The sequence below is a fragment of the Equus quagga genome, chromosome 9, assembly GCF_021613505.1.
Source record: "Equus quagga isolate Etosha38 chromosome 9, UCLA_HA_Equagga_1.0, whole genome shotgun sequence".
Classification (NCBI taxonomy): Eukaryota; Metazoa; Chordata; class Mammalia; order Perissodactyla; family Equidae; genus Equus; species Equus quagga.
In genome coordinates, this window is record NC_060275.1 from 120989808 (window position 1) to 121002515 (window position 12708).

General features: G+C 53.6%; 1 protein-coding gene across 3 annotated transcripts in view; it reads right to left on the reverse strand.

The window, feature by feature from the left end:
* AHRR (aryl hydrocarbon receptor repressor) overlaps positions 1–12708 on the reverse strand; it is an 84642-nt gene that overhangs the window by 39700 nt on the left and 32234 nt on the right. For 2 of the 3 annotated variants that reach the window (XM_046670885.1, XM_046670886.1), the window contains one exon: positions 10942–11048. In XM_046670885.1, the coding sequence (XP_046526841.1) occupies positions 10942–11048 (107 nt within the window). Of the gene's footprint in view, positions 1–416; positions 1314–10941; positions 11049–12708 lie in introns of those variants that run through there. The other variant, XM_046670887.1, reaches the window with a different exon arrangement.

Below are 12708 nucleotides of genomic sequence, written 5' to 3' on the forward strand. Positions count from 1 at the left end.
GGGGGGGGGGGGGGGGGGGGGGGGGGGGGGGGGGGGGGGGGGAGGGGAGAGAAACCAAACCAAGCGCAGCAAGAAAACAGTATAACGACAGAAATCAGCCCCCAAAGGAGAGCATCACAAGAAGAAACAGGCTAAACCCGCATGCAGGAGGAGACACTCACTGGGCAAGGGCCCCTCACGCATGCCCGCAGGAGGCACGCTCAAAACAAAGTGCAGAGGGAGGATGGAAACATGGACCCACAGCACAGGACCACGAGACGGCTGGAGCGACCGTGATATTGAGGAAACATAACTTAGTGACAAAAGGGTTAAAGTAGAATGCGCAGGGCACCCGGAGCCTCGTCCGAGGCTGCAGGACTTCCTGCTTCTCCGAGCTCGGGATCCACCTCGGCCCGCGCGCTAAGCCGCATGCTTACATAACGCCCGCTCTTGGGCTTCCCCGCGCCGACGTCAGCTGCTGGCTTCCGCTCACAGGCTCGCTTCCGCTACCCCGTCCTGATTTAGCTGTGTCATAATTCTGCTGAGATCCACGTGCAGGGTCTGTGTTATCACCGACTCTTCTCAGCTGAGCCGGGTCTGAGCCTTGGAGCACTTCACAGCCCTCGACAGCTTGTGGGCCTGGAGTTAATCGATGCCTGTCTGTTGACTTGCTCACAGGGCCGCTGACGCCCCTGGGATCCCCCACTTGGAATAACCCTCCCTCTGCAGGCGTCCTGTCGTCTCCTGCGGGCAGGCCAGCTCCAGGTCCCATGTCTGCTGCTTCGCCGTTGGCATGGTTCTGGTGGCGAGGTCCTTCTGGAGCAACCACGCGGAGGAGAGGAACTTCTGAGACCCACGGGTCTGCGGCCGTGGTTCCCCTCCCCTCCGGCAGAGGTGGGGAGTGTGTGAATCCCAGGTCAGGTCGGATGGCTTCCCTCAGGCTTTGCAGGCCGCTTCCTTGTGGCCTTCTAACCTCTGGTGTTCCTCTCCACAAGTCCAGACTCCTCATTCTCGGTATTTGTCCTGAAACCACTCCTTCTCTCTGGAGCACTGAGGATCTTCTCATTGTCCCCGGGGGGTGTGGACAGTCACGAAGGCGAACACCCTGGTGCCTTTCATCCACCGAGCCAGTCGTCCAGGGGGACCTGGTGGGCGGAAGCTCAGCCCCCAGTTCTGGGAAGTCTTCTGGGTTGCTTCCTTGATGACTTCCTTCCCTCTGGTCTTCTGGAACTCTGATTACGCAGGCCTCGCTGATTACGCAGGCCTCGGGGTCTGGCAACCTTCCTGGCTCCTCTCCATTCCCCACCCATCTTTCTTTTCTCTTGGAAACACGGCTCCAATTTCTAAGTTTTGCTCTCACACCTTTCATTTTTGAGCTCTTTTTAAATCTCTGCACATTCCCTTTTATAGCAACCCGTTTTCCTTGTACTGACGCAGTTCCTCCACTTGCTTCTCTGGGAGCCTCAGCATGGCCTGGTCTGTTTCTCTCTGCTTCTCCTTCTGCACATCTGCTTCCTCCCGGATCCTGTGACCTGTTCCCTCAGCCTCTCTCCTGAGGGCTCACGACCCTGTGTGCACTCAATCTAGGAGCGGGTGCAGGACGGCCCCAGGAAGCCAGGTCCCCACGGTGGAGCCTGCGTGCTGGCCTTGGTGCCGTGTGTTCTGCGGGAGCCTTGATGTGGGCACCACTGGCTCCTTCCTCTGGGCTTCCAGGCTGCTGGAGGGGCCGGTTCTCCTTATGCCCTGAGGTGGGGCCGTGCTGGGGCCTGGGCTCTGCTCCCGTGCGTGGCGTTCACTGGCCGCATGTCGGGGCCAGGAACCCCATGTTCTCTGCACTGGGATAGCCAGCGCTCAGCCCTTCCTGGTCAGGTTCCAACAGTTGTGTGAGCCAGGACTCGTGGCGCCCGTTGCTCACCCAGAGCCTCCAAGCCTTCCACCTCAGAGCTCCGGTGGGGCCTGGGCATGTCTTTAATCTCTCAATTCTCTTCGAGAACACACGTCCAGAGTCTAGGGCCTGGTCACCACTGTTAAACAACGTCCACGCTACTTCTCTTCTTTCGGTTTCAAGGACTTCACGTGAAATTATGAAGCCATCACTAACAATGCCTGAATTCATAGCTTTTTTCCTTGAAAATCTGCCCCTTTGGCCTGACCTGCTGGTGACTCTTGTTCACCACCCAGGTGCCTGCCACCCCCCACTGCCTTTCATCCCTTGCTGCCCCTGCCCCCATGAGCTGCCCGAGGGTCCCACACCTGGGCCTCCAAGGGCTCCACCAGACCCTCGTCAGCACGTCACCACTTCACGCCATGGCTGGTATCCCTGAGGAGCAAGCACTGCACCCAGACCAGCCACCACATGAACCTCATGCCCTGGGACATGCGGCCTGGTGGCGCCCCCAGAAGGACCCATGTCCCTGGTCGGCCCAGCCCGCCTTCCCCTTTAAGCGTCGCTTACTCGGGTCCTTGGCCCTTGGGCTTCCAACTGGGCTCCATTTCACCTTCTGTGTGAAACCCTCTACGATGCTGGTTTTGCCGTGAGAATCTGTGTCCTTGAGGCACCAGCCCCGGCCGGCCACAGCACCCTCCAGCCACCTCCCTGTTTCCATCTGACCAGTCCGGCGGTGGGAACTGAAGGCCCTGAGCCTGACACAAACCGCCGTCCAGCCTTCCCCAGTGGCTCTGACGTTTGACACCAAAGCCCTGGGACACTCTGCAGAGCCTGGAGGGTCACCTGGCTCTGTCCTCAGCTTGGCTGACAGACGAGGCTCTGATACCAGCTCCTCATGCTGGCAGGCCCCCGGGGGCCCCTGGAGCAGGGCAGCCTCAGCTCAGGGCCCATATGGAGCCCTGGCTCGAAGAAGACCCCGCTGCGCCAGCCTAACCCCTGCACCCTCCAGAGCCCCACAGGGAGAAGCCGGGAGACCAATCCCAGCTCCACTCTTCCTAGGATGTGACACCACTCTGTGCCTCAGTGTCCCTATCTGTAAAATAGAGACAATGACAGTATCTGCCTCAGAAGGCTGCTGAGGGTCAAATGAGTCCATGTGCTCCGCAGCTTGGAGGTGGCCCTGGCAGGCGGTGCGGAGTTCTGGCTACGACAGCAGCTCAGGGCACGGGTTTTTGGAGGTGGAGGAGGCCTGAGTTTATGCCCCAACCTGAACTCCCGCCTGAAGCTCCTCCCCTACAATATGCATCATTGTACTGGGCTGAGGAGTGGCCTCCAAATCCACGTCCACCTGGAACCTGTGAAGGCGACCTTATTTGGAAATCGGATCTTTGCAGATGTAATTAAGATGAGGTCACTCTGGATTAGGTGGGCCCAAAATCCAACATGGCTGGCGTCCCTGTAAGAGGGAAATTGGACACAGAGACACACAGGGAAGACTACCAGCCGCCAGGTGGGCACAGGGACTATGCTCTCCCCTGGAGCCTTCTGGAGGAGCCCAGCTTCCGGAGGCTGCCCGCCTGCAGTGGCTCATGTCGGCCAGCCATCTCGCATCTCTCTGACTCTTCGTTCTGACTGCAGCCAGGAAAGTTTCTCCACTTTTACGGATCCTTGTAATTACTTTGGGCCCACTCAGATAATCCAGGATCATCTCCCCTCTAAGGGCCGCAACTTTAGTCACGTCTACACAGTCCCTTTTGCCATGTAAAGCAACATATTCAGAGGCTCCGAGAATTAGGAAAGTGAACATCTTTGGGGACCATTGTTCTGCCTACTGCAAATTGAAAATTACTGTATATACTAAGAACCAGGACACGAGAGTCATACTCAAGGGAAAAGACAATAGACAGATGCCAATTCTGAAAGGACACAAAAGGGGGAATTATCAGATAGGACTGTAAAGCAGCCAATACGCCATTCTCCATGCAGGAAAGGGAAGCACTCTGAAACGAAACAAAACAAAAAGTCTTAGAAGAGAAACAGACACTGTAAAAAAGAACTAAATAGAAATTTTAGAACTGAGGAATAAAATACATGAAGTAAAAATTTCAATGGATGGGCTCAATCGCAGAATCGAGGTGACAGAGAAGAGAGTCAGTAAAACTAAAGATAAACCAACAGAAATTATCCAATCTGAGAGAGGAAGTTTCGGGGAAAAAGTGAAGAGAGCCTTGAGGACCCTTGCGACAATGTGAAAGTCTAACATTTGTGTAGGTGGAGTTTCTGAAATGGAATAGAAAGAGATTGGTGCAGTAAAAAGGATTTGGAGAAAGTGGCTGAAAGCTTCCCAAGTTTGGTGAAAGACAGAAATTCTTTCAGAACAAGGAAAATTACCAGGAATAGAGGCATTTTACATAATGATAATGATAGAAGGGTCAATCCATGAAAAAAACATAATAATCCTAAATGAGTATGCGCCTTACAACAGAACTCCAAAATAGATAAAGTGAAAATAGAAGTGAAAGGAAAAATACAAAAATCCACAATTATACTAGAAGACGTCAACTCTTGTCTTTCAGGTTGAGACTGGACAGAAAATGATCAAGAAAATAAAAGATGAACATTATCAATCAACTTAATGTAACTGATGTTTATAGGACCCTCAAGTGGCAGAAGGGGCAAGGATCTCTCTGGAGCCTGTTTTTATCAGGGCACTGATCCCATTCATGAGGGCTCCACCCTCATGACCTAATCACCTTCCAAAGGCCCCACTTCCAAAATCCATCACATCAACATATGAATTTTAGGGAGACACAAATATTCAGTACATAGCAAAATTCAATGAAACCAATAGTTGTGTCTTTGGGAAAAAAATCAATAAAACTGATAAACCTCGATCCAGCTAAGGAAAAATGAGAGAAGACACAAATTACCAATGGAATGAAACAGGAAACATCATGACAGACCCTACAGACATTAAAAGGACAAAATGGGAAAACTATAACTCTGTACCCACAAATTCAATAAAGTAGATGAAATGGACCAATTCCTTGAAAGATACAAACTACTAAAATTCACACTAGAATAGATAACCTGAAAGTCCCAAATTGATCAAAGAAATCGAATTCATAGTTAAAAATCTTCGAAAAAAGAAAACTCCCAGACAAGCTGTTTTCACTAGTGAATTCTACCAAACATTTCAGGAGGAAATAACATCAATTCCAGAAAATAGAAGAGAACACTCTCAACTAATTTTATGAAGCCTGCACTAGCATGATGCCAAAACCAAACAAAGACATTACAAGAAAAGAAAACCATAGAAGAACTTCTCATGAACATGAACACAAAAATCCCCATAAAACATGAGCAAATTTAACGCGGCAATATATACCTAAGATCAATCCTAGGCTTGCAAGGCTAGTTCAACGTCTGAAAATCAGTCAACGTAACTCACCATATCAACAGATTAAAGAAGAAAAACCACGACCATCTCAACAGACACAGAAAAAGCTTTGACAAAATTTAATATCTGTTTATAAGAACTCTCAGAAAACAAGGAATAGAGGGAGATTTCTTAATCTGATATAAGGCATCTACAAAAAACAAAACAAAACAAAAAAACAAGCAGAAACTAATATCACCCTTAACACTGAAAGACCAACGTTTTCTCCCTAAGATGAGAAACAGGGCAAAGACATTCTTCCTCACCTCCCCTAGGACTGCAAGTCCTAGAAGCGAAAAAGGCAAGAAAAGTAAAGCACGCAGACTGAAAAAGTAGATATAAAACTGTCTCTACTCTCAGACAACATGATAATCCATATAAAAATTCCCACGGAATCTACAGAAAATCTCCAAGAACTACTAATGAATTCAGCAAGGTCACAGATACAAAGTCAACCTAGAAAATCTAATGTATTTCTATATACTTGTCATGAAAATTGAAAATAAACAACAGTTCCATTTACAACAGCAACCAAAACACAAAATATCTAGGTAATAAGTCTAAAAATATTCACAGGATCTGTAAACATGAGGAAAGTAATAAACGACCTAATTAGTGGAGAGACTGTGCTCACAAATTGGGAGAGTCAGCACTGTCCGGCTGTTAGTTCCCCCCAACCTCACCTACGGTTTAACACGATCTCAATGAACATCCCAGCAGGAATTTTTGTAGATATCAACAAGCTAATTGTAAAATCTATATGGAAAGACAGGAGCTAAAATAGCCAAAGCAATTTGGAAAAAGAACAAAAACTGCAAGGTTCACGCTACTTGATTTCTGAGTTTTTAGATGTGACGCCCAAATCATGATCTATTAAAAAATAGATAAATTGGATTTCACCAAAATTAAATAGTTTTGCTCCTGCAAGCTCTTGTCAAGAGAATGAAAAGACAAGCCACAGACTGGGAGAAAATATTTACAAACCATGCATCCTGCAAAGGACACACGCACAAGACACACGAAGAACTCTAACCTCAGAGTAAGAAAGCAAACAGCCGACGTTTTTAAATGAACAGACACTTCACAAAGGGGACCTGTGGATGGCAGGTAAACACACAAGGAAAGATGCTCAGCATCCTTAGTCGTAAGGGAAATGCAAATCAAAGCAGTAATGAGGCTCCATGTCTGCCGAAAGAAGTGGCTTTGAACACAGGTCACGCTGTGCGGTACCAAGGATGTGGAGCCACTGGAACCCCGTTCCCTGCTGCGGGGGACGTGACACGGCACAGCCACTTGGGAAAACAGTGTGGCAGCTTCTTAGAAAGTCAGAAACACACTTACTCTACCATCCAGCCGTCACACACGTAGGTTCTATCGAAACGAAACAAAAGTCTATGTTCAGAGAAAAACCTACACGTGACTGATGACCACAGCTTTATTCACAAACACCAAATCCTGGAAATACCCCAGTGTCCCTCAGCGGTCAGCTGGGCAAGCACACTGAGGTACGTCCGCACCACAGAATGACAGGAGCCACTGGTGACCACGTGCAGCCACATCTAGCAAGGGGTTAACAGCCAGACCCCAAGGGGTCTGTGCTGCAGGGGTCTGCTTATGGGGCATTCTGAGATGGAGGACACAGCCGCGGTGGCGGGGGTCTGGGAGAGGGTCTGACTGCAAATGGGCACCACGAGCAAAATCTGGGGCGGTGGAATTGTTTTGTATCTTGACCACAGTCGTGGTCACACCATGCCACCAAAAAGAACGAAGTTTAGCATGCATAAACTTAAGAATAAGTGTAAGAAAGGTTACAGTGCAGCCCCAGTGCGGCCACAGCACACCTGAACTCCAGCTGGGTCAAGGGTCGGGGGCTTCCTGCTCGCCCCCAGCGGACCAAGGTTGATGGCCCCTGCGAGCAGGTTGCCCGTCCGCACTAAATGCCACACCTTACAGCCACCTTAAAGGTAGAAATAAAGCCTGGGGCGCCACTCTCCCTGCACATCTGACAAGTGTGCTTCCAGAACCTTCCATCTCGTCCCGCCCCATCCCTCTGCTGGCTTCTTCTCTAGACGGTCTTTCCTCCTCTCCCCAAGTCTCCCACCCCCCATGCCTCCTCTGTCACCTCTGTTCCCAGCACCTGCACTAAGGTGCCCACTGGACAGCAGCTCAGTCATCTGCTCTGGCTTCCAGGGGGAGCCGAGGGCCTGGAGCCACTGAAGGCGGATGGTCGTCCCGCCCCAGCCCCACTGGGCCCCTGGACCAGCCCCAACAGCTCCAGAGCTAGGTTTCTTCATGTTGCAATAACAGACATCAGACCACAGGCACTGTAAAGTCTGTGCAGCTCTCAACGTTCTATGAATTTCTGATGTCCTGCCATAAACCTCTCCTTTTTCCCACTTTATCTTCAAGAGATTGAAGATTGGAAATAAAAGCTGGGGTTTTCTTGTTATTGCTACTTGATTTGATTATTTTGCTGTTTGGGAATATTTTTAAACTTCAAAAAGAGTCTCTAACCACAAAGTTTGGGAATCGCCACACTGGAAATGCTGTGCAAGAGACGCTCACCTTATAACTCCCACGATTCCAGTCAAAGGAAACTTCCAGAGACTTCCTGGGCCACAGAGCATGCTGAACAAGAGGCAGTGGAACGAGGCTTCAGGGACCGCGGGTGGAGTCGGGGGTGGGGGCACCATGCAGCCTGGCGAGGAGCCGGGCGGGCAGCTGGGCAGCATGACAGCCTGCTGAACCAGGAGCAGACCCGAGCCCTCAGGCGCAGGCCTCTTCCTCAGAAAGTCCCAGCGGAGGGTAGCTCCAGGGACACCGTATGCTGGGCAGCAGACGCAGAAATCAGGGCAGATGACCTGGCTGGGGCGCTGCCCTCCCCTCTTCCCAGGCCCCAGGAGTCAGGCCTGGTCATTTCCTGGGCTGCAGCCTCAGCCAGGACCACCATTCATGTCCTGAGGCCCCAGGGAAGATGCGGTCCATGAGCAGAAATGCGCAGAAGGGCGCCCCGTGCAGGCAGGGTTGCCTCCGAGGTGTGCGGCTCTGCAACACCGGCCTCGCGGGCTGGGACCTGGCGGGCGGGAGGAGGATGCGGGTGAAGCAGCCCTGAGCTCTGAGCAGAGGTGGGTCGGGCACCCTGTACATATGCTTCCAACCCACAGCTCAGAACAAAAGTTTAAGAAAGATCTTATGACTAAGACTTTATGATTAAGAAGTTATGATCTTAATTTGGAACATGAATAAGAAAAAGAGCAACACAGTTACCTTTTGCCAAGAGTAAAATTCAAACTGGCACACATTTTCCAGCTCCGTTTTACCAGCACCGACAGGAAAAAGCAATTTTAAAGGAAAAAGAATATTTAAGAATCTGCTTTGTAAAGACCTGGTAAAAGATGAAGTGTGGACTACTTCCTCTGCTGAATACACAGGGTTTCCCAGAGCGCTGTGATGCCCATGCTCCACTCCAGACGGGGCGAAGCGAGACCTGCACCTGCTCTGAGGCAGGAGCCCCCAGCGGCTGTCACACTGAGGGTTTCCATGAGAATTAAACACAAACCAGCGAGCACAAAATGTACTTCCTCACGTATTTTTTTTAAAAGGAAATGATTTATAAATTAATTGATCCTCATGAGAGTACATCAAACTCCTCAGCAAGGGCAGAGGCCTTGGGGGCCGTGGGGGTCATAGGGGTCATGTGGGGGTCATAGGGACCATGGGGAGTAGTGGGAGGCCATGAGGGGTTGTGGGGTCCCTGTGAGGGCTGTAGAGGGTCATGGGGTGTCCATGTGGAATCTTATGGAGTCATGGAGGGTCACGGGGGGCCATGAGGGGGCCATGCAGGGTCAGAGGGGTTGTGAGGATCACAGGGAGTCATGGAGGGCCATGGGGTCCCTGTGGGGACCATGGGGGTCACTGGGGTCATGGGGATCCATGGCGGGCAGGTGGAACACAGCACTGCCCAGCTCTGTCTAGAGCCAGCACCTCCAAATCCTATGCTGCAATCACCTCCCTCTCTCCTGAAATCCATCTCAATGCTTTCCACCCATCTGTCTATCTGTCTATCTGTCCACCTGTCACCCTTACGGGGCCCCACTGTGCTTGGCCACCCACCTAGGTGCTCAGAAATGGGTGGGCTCAAAGAGCTGGACGCAGGTCACAGACAACGGATGAAAAGGTGCAGCGTGAGTCAAGGGAGTCAGAGGGACAAGAAGTCACGGGGCAAGGGGAACTGGGGACCTGAGACGACTGAAGCAAGACAAGCACTGGGGGGCAGGGGGATTTGGGGGTGAGGGGGGGCCTGGTGAAGGCAGAGGCAGGGTGGGGAGGGGGACGAGAGGAGGAACAAGCTGGCCAAAGCTCACTACTGCGAGGCAGGGCCACTGGTCCCTGGAGATCATTACTCCATCCTCTCTTCTTTGTAAGGTTCAAAATTTCTAATGAAAAGTTGCAAGTGAAGAGGGGGAGGGGGTCTGCTCGCTGGTGGGCTCAGCAGTCCCTCTCCTGCCGTCACCATGAGACCCAGTGTGGGCAGCACAGAGAGTGCAGACCAGAGACGGTGACAGATTTCAAGGCCTGAGATGATCAGAGGGTCACGCTGGTTGAACAACTGAACGTGCAGGACCCCGTGAACAGGCGCACCAAGGAAGCAGCCAAGAGGATGGAGCTGAGCAGCGAGGGAGGGCCCTGGGCTGAGCGGGAGGGGCAGCCCTCAGGGGTGCAGGTGCGAGGGGTACGTAGAGGAGACACTGAGATAGTTCCATTCATTGGGCACGAGGCAGGGAAGGGGCCCTGCAGGGGGCCGGCCACGAGGGACAGACAGGCTGGCAGCAGCCAGGACTGGGGCTTCCCTTCAGGATCTGCCTGGGACAGGTCCTCTGGCTGCCAGGGAGCAGGCTGGGGTGCAGAGAAGCCGCCTGCAGGGGCTGCTGTGCAGTCAGAGGGCCTCGGCTGCTGGTTACAAGCAGCTGACACAGGCTCCTCTCCCTCCGCCTCCCACCCTCGGACGGCCTGCATCTCGGGGTCTCTTGGCAGCAAACCCTCACTTTGTGAAACAGCAACTTGATCAACCAGAAAGCTCTACTTGGCCGTCTTATCTTGCTTAACACACTGACCCACAGCTGTCCCCTGTCGCCAGGTCACAGGCCCACAAGAGAGGTCAGGGGAAGCAGTTCAGAGTCCCAGGGGTGGGGTATTTGTCTCAGGTGCAAAAGCCAACCCAGCTGGTGACATCCAGCATGTGTGATGTCAACAAACCCATGGGCCAGGCAAGCCCGCCAGACCCTGAGAAGCTTAATGCACAATTTTCTGTTTTCAATTTGAAAAAAAAAAACCTTGCTTAATTTTTTATTACCTTCTCCTACTGACAAGTAAAACCAGAAAATGCAGAATGAAAAACAAATTTCAGATCTGAACCCTGTGGGCCTGGGGGTCATCAGCTGGCTCTCTATGTCCCAACCTGCTGGACTTCACCGGGAGTACCTGCTGTCCCACCCAGGGCAGTCCTGTCCCCTCCCTCAATGCTTCTTAGAGCCTGAACTCCTAGTGCACATAAACAGTCACAATCAAAGGGCTCAAAGATGGGGGGTGGCCTGCACACCCGACACTGGGTGCTCGCAGGGCACGGGGGGCTCACCTCCAGCAGCAGCCGTCCCTCCAGCACCGAGGACCCTTCGTGCAGACCGCCGTCTCCTGGCAAGGGGGCACCAGCCGCCGGCTGCCACGGGCACTTCTCCTGCAGGGCTGTCAGAAAACAAGGCACGTGAGCAGGCTCCCGGGCACAGTCACACTTGCCTCGTGTCTCCCCAGCTCTCAGCCCACGGTTCTTGGCTGCCACCCTTTGCGGGCAAAGCCGAGTTCCACGCTGATGTGCAATCTCCTTGCCACCTGAACGGACGCACTGGGGCAGCCCGGCCCCCCGGGGGGGGGGGGGGGGGGGCCACAGGGGAGAGCCCCGTGTGTGACATTCGGGAGATGAGCCCACAGAGCTCCCTGAAACTGCCCTCTGCCCCTCCCACAAGCCCCTCAGAACCTGCCAGGCCTCGGGGAACCCCCAGGGGTCCCCACAGCGTCTCTTCAGAGACCCATGTGCAGGTGGGTCTCCAATCACAGCGTTGTGGGTCTGGGTGAGTCTTAAGGCCCCTGGGAGTCCTGCCCACCCTGACCACACCTGTCTGTCCGTCCTGGAGCCGCCCGTCAACTCCCCGCTTCCCGTATGGAGCAGCCCACACCCCAGGGTGCCCACTACTGCGCTGATGCTGGAGAAGGAGGAAGGCCCACACAGCCACCTGCCCTGAGATGCCGACAGCCCCCTGAAGAAGGGGTTTTCCTGGCACCTCTCCATCCCTACACCCAGGCTGGCTTCATCTCCACACTGGGCTGAAGAGCTCAGACACACAGACGTGCAGGTCAGACAGACAGACGTTCACATGCCAGCTTGCAGCACTGGTCATGGGACCCCCAATGCCTCTTGCAGTGTCCTCGTCAGCACCCGGGAATCAACCCAGGGGCTGCTGAGAGGACGGGGGCAAGGGGGCCTCACTGCCTCGCCTGTGGAGGGCTGAGGGTGGGGAGTGCTTCACAACTTCCCCTTGTTTCTGGAATCTGAGAACTGAAGCTCCAGGTGACCTCAGTGCAACCATGGGTCAGAGGGCCCAAGGGCAGTGGCCAGAGCACCTGTGAGAGCCGTGGGGTAGGGATGAGACAGCAGGTGATGTTCCCTGACCAGTGGGCCTGCTGCCTCCCTCCAGGTGGAAGGCAGGTGCATTCCAGGAGGCAGGAACGTCACTCCTGGGATCCCCGGAGAGGGGCACCCTGCCCTCCTAGGGAAACCACCCCCCATTCCTGGTTTTCAAGACAGTGGAGCTGAGCCGGGAGCAGTCACAAGCGGGACAAGTAGAGGGTTACTTTCAATCCCTTTCGTGCTGCACTCCCTATATTCAGAGGTGGAGGGAAGCTCTCTCTTCCCAGAGTGCAGGAGCCGCAAACAGACCAGGGGAAGCAAGGGCACCAGGCCCCGGAACTTTCTGGTCTCAGAGTGTCCCAAAGGCTGAGGGGGTGCTGACAGAGGGCCCCACAGGATCCCGAGCTCCTGGAGGCTGAGTGAGATACAGGAGAAAAGCACGGACCTGTGAGCCTCTGGCACAGTCATGTCCTCCACTCCCCCCCTTCCCTCTCTCCCCTCTCCCCCTCCAAACCCCCTCTGCAGCCCCACAGTGACGTCACAGGGGCCAGGCCGGCTTCCCCCTCAACCCGAGGGTCCTGCCCTGCTGCTGTCTCCACAGGGCGCGGCGCTGGACCGGGTGGGAGGGGGGCGGAACCTGAGCAGCGCCTGAGGGGGATTTGGGGGTCAGCGAAGCACAGCAGCGATGCCGGGGGGGGGGGGGGGGGGGGGGGGGGGGGG